The 8,230-nt window shown below is 35.8% G+C and overlaps 1 protein-coding gene across 1 annotated transcript in view; it reads left to right on the plus strand.

Moving 5' to 3' along the window:
- The window catches only part of LOC127877468 (cilia- and flagella-associated protein HOATZ-like), a 28,801-nt gene extending 21,158 nt beyond the window's left edge, over positions 1-7,643 (plus strand). Inside the window, exon 4 of the mRNA XM_052423386.1 lies at positions 6,864-7,643. Within this exon, the coding sequence (XP_052279346.1) occupies positions 6,864-7,034 (171 nt within the window). The 3' untranslated portion in view covers positions 7,035-7,643. The remainder of the gene's footprint in view (positions 1-6,863) is intronic.
- The last annotated feature ends 587 nt before the right edge of the window (positions 7,644-8,230 follow it).

Below are 8,230 nucleotides of genomic sequence, written 5' to 3' on the forward strand. Positions count from 1 at the left end.
CAACATACTAAAACAATATCCCGGAAAGAGAAAAATAATGCATTTGAATATCAACCGTACTTTCGTGATGACAGCTGACAACAGAAATGATTCCAAAATTGTACGATGTAAATCTTAATTTAGTTTTAGTGCAGATTCAGTCACACAAACACTAACTCTGATCCTAATAAAAAGACCGATCCACTCGACTTAGGACTGTACAGTCATGTAAAGTATAAATATAAGTAATATATATTTTTTATAAACAACTGGGTCAGATGCAGATAATCGGTCAGTTACCACATTTTAACGAACTCTTTTGATCTGTTAATTCTTTTCAGCTCAATTCAACAGTGTAAAATGTGCATCATATCACTTAGATAATGCATTCTGAGTCTTAATTAATACTGCTTGGTCTAAACGAATAAAAACGAAGGAGTTGCAATGACTAAAACACTCAGACATATTAAACAATTATTTGAACTGATTTCCAATGAATATTGTTATACAATTGAGTATCTATTCATACTGATATACAACTGCATTCCAATGAATACAGCTATAAAACTGAGTCCCCCAAAATACTAATAAAACACTAAGTTAAAATTAATACTGGTGTCCAAATTAACAATAAATTAAGAGAAATAATGTAGGCACAGAACAAGCATGGACCCCATTGGAAATAAGCTTTCAGCTTAATAGGTTATCCATAGGTCCTCAGCATTCATGCTCATATGAACGTACTACTGTTAAAAAACTCTTGTATTATTAAAAGTATGCATACAGTAACAGCGTTTAATTTGTTGCTCTTAAATTGTGAATTTTTTTTTTAATCAGCCTTTAAGTCTTAATTCCTTGATGTCTGTGATATATTATATGTTAATCAGTGATCATTTCTATGTCTTATGTGTCATATATGTGTATGTGCCTTTGACCTTAAATGTAAATAAATAAAGAAGCACAGATAGTAATAGAGTTGAACTTGTATGCTAAATAACTCCACAATGAGTATATATATAACAAGAGCACCGCCTTGCGGGTGCAGACCGCTCATCTATTTTTTTTTAAAGGTGAAGGGACTCTCATTTTCAATCACGAAGGAGGGAGGGGTGGAGTGAAGAGGGGTGTATAGTGTGGGGTTGTGGACATTTATTACATTATCTTCCAAAAAAGCGAAAAAAAAAAAAAAAATCGGGGGCGGGGGGGGGTGGGGGGGGATGGGGGGTATTTTTTGGGTGCGATGGTTTGACGGTATTTCAAACATAACCGTTTTAAAAAAAAAATGGGGGGGGGGGTATAGTGTGACGGTGTGGTGGTAATTTGTGAGATGATCTTAAAAAAAAAAAAAAAAAAATCAAAAAAAAAATTGGGGGGGGTGGGGGTATAGTGTGAGGGTGTGGTGGTCATTTGTGAGATGATCTTAAAAAAAAAAAAAAAAAAATTGGGGGGGAGGGGGGAGGGCACGGGGGATGGTTTGGGTGGAGTCTATTGTGGTATGTCAGGTAAGAGTAGTTTCGTCGAAGTATCAATCAAATCTAATCATAAATAAAGAAGTTATGGCAATTTTAGCAAAATTTAATAATTTGACCTTGAGAGTCAAGGTCATTCAAAGGTCAAGGTAAAATTCAACTTGCCAGGTACAGTAACCTCATGATAGCATGAAAGTATTTGAAGTTTGAAAGCAATAGCCTTGATACTTAAGAAGTAAAGTGGATCGAAACACAAAATTTAACCATATATTAAAAGTTACTAAGTCAAAAAAGGGCCATAATTCAGTATCAATGACAACCAGAGTTATGCAACTTGTCCTTTTACTGTACCCTTATGATAGTTTGTGAGTGTTCCAAGTATGAAAGCAATATCTATGATTCTTTAGGGGTAAAGTGGACCAAAACATAAATCTTAACCAAATTTTCAATTTTCTAAGTATAAAGGGCCCATAATTCCAAATGCCAGTCAGAGTTACATAACTTTGCCTGCACGGTCCCCTTAGGATATTTCTTAAGTGTTGCAAGTATGAAAGCAATAGCTTTGATACTGTAGGAATAAAGTGGACCTACCACAAAACTTAATCAAATTTTCAATTTTCTAAGTATAAAAAGGGCACATAATTCTGTCAAAATGCCAGTCAGAGTTACATTACTTTGCCTGCACAGTCCCCTTATGATAGTTAGTAAGTGTTGCAAGTATGAAAGCAATAGCTTTGATGCTTAAGGAATAAAATGGACCTAAACACAAAACTTGACCAAAATTTTCAATTTTTTAAGTATAAAAAGGGCACATAATTCTGTCAAAATGCACGCCAGAGTTATATAACTTTGCCTGCCCAGTCCCCTCATGATAGTAAGTAAGTGTACCAAGTTTGAATGCAATAGCATTGATACTTACTGAGAAAAGTGGACCTAAACGCAAAACTTAACCGGACGCCGACGCCGACGCCAAGGTGATGACAATAGCTCATATTTTTTTTTCAAAAAATAGATGAGCTAAAAATAAAATCAATATCCATTCCATGATCTTTTGCAAAGTGGTAACATCATCTCAATGTGACAGGTCATTGGCATAAACATAATATTTAAAGTAACTGAATTCTTATTAACAAAGTATTGCTTATGAAAAAGTTGTAATTTAATGTACAGTTTGAAATCAACTTACATTTTGCTTCTCAAATCTGTGTTAAGTAGTTCCTCACAAAACACAACAAACAATGTTGAGAACTGAACATACGTTAGATTAAATATAAAGCAAATCGCCATGATCCAATCAAATCAAGTAATATTCATCCAATTATTAGAAACCATTATAAAAAAAAAATCCCAAATGCCATGTATATGCCAGTGACATGAAAGGACCCATGTCATTTTTACCTGGCCCCAAAATTTCCTGGCTTCCTCCATATTCTGGCTCAGCCATGTTGTCTCAAGCAGTGGCAGTCACCTAATTGGCAATTGACACCTCTGGCTCCTTCCTGCCTGTTTCACACCTCTCACCCTTGCCTGCAAGCCAGTAAACTGTCACCAATGGACCCTGCCCATGTCTGTTCAATAAGACTAGTGCCAGCAGTTTCACACCTTTCATTACACAAGTTTGTATTAAGAAAAAGTCCATTTTTAATTGGAAGTCATAAAACAAATTGTTATTCTATACATAAAATTTAGACGCTAACTTGAAATTTAATGATTAAAAAAGCAAATAATTGAAATTTCAAAAATTCAAAATGTTTATTTTTATATAATTAATTATACCATGAATATGATCTGAAAGATCTGTTATATTATTGTTACTTATGCAAGTATTTGAGCTGCAGTTTCATAATTTATAAATATAAATAAACCTTACAAACAAATAACAGTTCCAACAACCTGCTTAAATAAGGTTGACAAGCTTGCAAAAACTAAAACTAAAAAACACTATATAGGCTACACTTTGGGTAAACAGGACTTAATGAATGTGTGCAGAGTGTCCCCCAAGATTAGCCTGTGCAGTCTGCACTAGTTAATCAGAAATGACACTTTTCACACTTTTTATTGAATTTTAAGTTTGAAGTAAGTCTCTTCTGAATGAAAATTCCAGTCTAGGCAGAAAGTGTTGTCTGTGATAAGCTTGTGCACTCCTCTGAGATGACACTTTAAAATGTCAAAAATAGCATTGGAATAATTTTCTGTGTAAACGATCGTCAGGGATTCTTTAATTATGGGTTTTCGTCCATAAAACATTAATTAGTTTTCAGATTTTTATTTCCCTGCATAGTTCAAGTCCAAGTTCATACTACAGTATCGGTAAATGCAATGCTCATCTTTGAACCCATTGGTAAAAGTTCAATCTTAAAGTAACTTTCTGTATAAAATTAAAACATGTATTATTATTTAAAATAAAGTGCAAACATATATAAAAGAGTATCCGGAGAGGCGCCCCTCCATAGAGGTGCTCCCTGGAGAGGTGCCCCCTAATTTTAAGGGGGCGGAGAGGTGCCCTCCCATCAAATCTGGAGGGCAAATAAGTCAGAATTAAGTAGGCCTCACAATAATTCAATTAAAAAAGATCCTATGAATAGACAAATCCTGCAGGATCAATCTGCTCAGGGTGTTTTTTAAAGGGAAGACAATATTTAGGGGGCACTTATCCAGGTCATCAATTCTGACAAGAGGGCACTACTCCACCCCCTATTTTTCAGCAGGAGGGCAGTTTTCCGCCCAATAAAAACAGTTAGGGGCTAATATCAGCTCAGTGAAAAATCTTTGAGGTAGCACCTCTCCAGGGGGGGGACGCCTATCCTAGAATCATATAAAAGTAATTTATACTATACTGCGCGGTATTTTACAAGCAGGTGATGTTAGTAATGGATACCATGTACGCTTTCCATATTGCATATTCATATCCGATTGTCTATGCAATATGCTTTTTAAAGTGTCTCTTAATTTTCTTAAACATTTCCTTTGTCTCTAAACTTTCGGACACCTGTAGTTATTGAATATTTTTTGGACACTTAACAAATATGATTATTTTTAAATGTTCGAAAACTAAAATAGTTACAGTCATCAGTCTGACAAAGTCCAAAAAAAGACTGCTTTATCAATTGCCTCCTTACAAAGAGTGTTTTTTCACAGCAATAAATTTGGTTGCCCATTGTCCGGACGGAGTATTTACCACACCCTGCCTTTTTTTGTTCATTCCCGGACAAACAGCACCTCTTAAATTTGTCAACATGCAGGACAACTGGCACCAGATTAAATACTCCACTGGCACGTCCTAGAGGGCTAATGTCCGTACCCCACCCGCACAATGTGCCCCCAAATTAAGTGCTGTGAAAAAACACTCTTTGAAAGGAGGCAATTATGTGCATTCATGGCTGGTTACCTGGTGTGGTTAATTTATATTCATGTTATAACAAAACAAATGAAAACTTTTAAATGTAGAATTTATTTTGTATTAGTTCCCTACCGGTTACACCGGAGGGGACTTATGGTTTGCGCTCTGTGTGTCCGTCAGTCAGTCAGTCTGTCACACTTTTCTGGATCCTGCGATAACTTTAAAAGTTCTGAATATTTTTTCATGAAACTTGAAACATGGATAGATGGCAATAAGGACATTATGCAGGTCATTTCATTTTGTTCCTACGTCAAAAATTCTGGTTGCTTTGGCAACAAATAAAAACTAGAAATGGCGCGGCAGAGGCCGACGCGTATCCCCACGCCGAATGTTTGACCTAGGTGTGCCCCAGGGTTGGTAATGGGGCCATGCATAGCTGAGATTGACCGTATTGTCATAAGAGAAGTTCATCATCAATTAGAAGTGAATTGGTGTAGAAGTGAAGAAGTTATAGTAAAAGGCAATTTTGGGTGGGTGTGACATATGTGGGCAGGGCGCCCTAGGGTTGGTAATTGTGCCATGCATAGTTGAGATTGACCGTATTGTCATCGGTGTAGAAATGAAGAAATTATAGTAAAAGGCAATTTTGGGCGGGTGTGGTCTATGTGGGCGGGGCCCCAGGGTTGGTAAAGGGGCCATGCATAGTTGAGATTGACCCTAATGTCATAAGAGAAGTTCAGTATCAATTTGAAGTGAATCCGTGTAGAAATGAAAAAATTATAGTAAATGGAATTTTTTGGCGGGTGTGGCCTATGTGGGCGGGCGCCCCAGGGTTGGGATTGGGGCCATGCATAGTTGAGATTGACCATAATGTCATAACAAAAGTTCAGTATCAATTTGAAGTGAATCCGTGTAGAAATGAAAAAATTATAGTAAATGGAAATTTTTGGTGGGTGTGGCCTATGTGGGCGGGGCGCCCCAGGGTTGGGAATGGGGCCATGCATGGTTGAGATTGACCGTATTGTCATAAGAGAGGTCCAGTATCAATTTGAAGTGAATCGGTGTAGAAATAAAGAAGTAAATGTAAAATAACCTAAAAAAATGAGTGATAATTTCTGACGCGGCTCCACCCCAACCGCTATAACTTTTGACCCAGGGGTCAGATCAAAATTCCAAATAGTGCAGGGTCGCACATATGCTCATAGCTACCATGTGTGTAAGTTTCAAGGTTCTAGTGCTTTTAGTGTAGGAGGAGATAGTGGCCAGGACGGACGGACAGACAGACAGACAGACGGACGGACGGACGGCGGAGATAACCACAATATCCCCACCTTTTTTTCAAAAAGCGTGGGGATAAAAAAATTAAAAATCTGACAATGGTGGAGCCGGTAGGGAACTTATATTGCTTGACAATAGTCTTGTTTCTCCTGGTATGTAAAAGATATTGCCACAAATGTCAATTATATTCAAATTACTGGCCATTATAACAATCCTCATACTTAGACATCAAGGTTGCAGTAAAATATATTTAATAGAAAAGAGCAAAATGAGCCCATTAGTCTGTTTGTGTTAACCCATTACCACTTAGATATGTATTTTGACGCATTTGTAGTCCCTTAGAAAGTTAAATTTGATTAAAGGTCTTTCTTACGTAGTTGGAACCAAGTTTGTAAAGTGTCAGTTCCAGCCCTTAGACACTCATGGGCAGCAAACAGCATAAAACCTTAACAGACTGCGAGTTACTCGCAGGCTGTTCTGGCTTAATACTATTTGCACATTGCCATTTTAACGTAGCATCTAAGTGGGAAAGGGTTAAGGGAAGTGTTCAAGGCCGAGTCATTATATTATACTACTCCTCGGGAGTTCTTTTGACCAAGAACTGGTTTAAGATCTCCCCCATACACCCAAAGTACTGGACTAGTCCCAGGAAATGGACTCTGAAGAGCATTTCAAATAAGACTTAGGCTTTCTATGCAATAGTGCTTAAATAAATAGGTTTAAACTAAATGAAACAAATCAAAAGCACACACACTTCTTTGTTGTTTTCTTATAACTCTGTTTTTATGTAATCACAGAAAGAGGAGGTATCCAGGAACAAAGGAATCAAACAAGTGGAAAAGCTTGAGGACAAATTGCCGAGAGAGGATTATGAAGTGGAAGAAGAAAACGAAGTGGATGCGTTGAAACAGTTGGATGATTTTGAGAATGAACGATTTGAGAATCTTGATGATTCTGATTCAAATTGATCTAGACTGTGCACTTTGGTTGATTATGTTATGATATTTTTGTGGGTTTTTTTTGTTGGCAACATATGATTATTAACATGCATGCAAAAAGCTTTTCATCCACATTGTATATACATTTAGCTGTAAAATATTTAAAACGATATTGAACAAGCAGCAATATGAGGGAAATATTTATTAAGTTGTGTCATACAACTCATGTAGAATGCCTAATATGTACAACACATTTTAAATTGTTTGCTTATTTAATCATTTGAAATAAGATAATAGGCACCTTAGTGGATCTGCAGTAATGATGTAATTGATCGTGTCAGCATGCAACAAATGCATTTTTGGAGTGAGAAATAGTTTATTTGGTAGATCTGAAATCATATCTGCTTCATGTACATAAAAACTAATGTTACCAAGAGCAATGATTTTTGTTTCTTGATTTAAGCACAAAACCTCCAAGTCTCAAGGTTAAGGGACATAAAGATAATGAATAAGGCATTGGAGTTTGAAAAATAAGATCATCTTCAAAATGTATAAATTAATTGGTTGCTTGATTGGTTGCTTGACACATATGTATTGTTTGTTTCAATGCTCAGTAATAAATATATCTTCAAAACTAAAGGTTGTCAGATGGGAAACTCTTAGTGAGTGCAGACAAATCAGTATTTGTAGTTAAATCTTTATGAATTAAAAATAAATGATTCACTTCTACAGTATGCGCAATATCAATAACAGTAATTTAATGTAGTTAAATTTTCATTTAATTACCGTAGTCTTTTTTTGTATGTTTGAAGCCCACTCCCTGCTATAAAAAACTATTTATGGAATTGTGCACGAATTGTATTCATTTTTTCCCAATGATTTAAGTTATACCTTATACAAGCAATCCTCGTAGTTTCACAAAGTATAACAATAACAACTGAACTCTCCAAATTGTTCAATCGTTTCGCGTTTGTAACACTTAACCATTTTTAGGTTTTTAACTTGTCAAAAGATGCATATTATGGATATTTTAGTGAATGGTTAATGTTCAATATTACTGTTTCATTGCAAAAATCATAACTACAATGGAAAAAAAATTGTGAATCTGAAACAAATTTTTATAGCATATAGTTGCCAGTTTGTCCTTCCGTACTTTGTACAGAAAAAAAAGTTACAGTTTCTCATAGCACCTTCAATACTTTACCGATCTCTTTCATATTTGGCAT

This window comes from Dreissena polymorpha, chromosome 1, assembly GCF_020536995.1.
Source record: "Dreissena polymorpha isolate Duluth1 chromosome 1, UMN_Dpol_1.0, whole genome shotgun sequence".
NCBI classification, from domain to species: Eukaryota; Metazoa; Mollusca; class Bivalvia; order Myida; family Dreissenidae; genus Dreissena; species Dreissena polymorpha.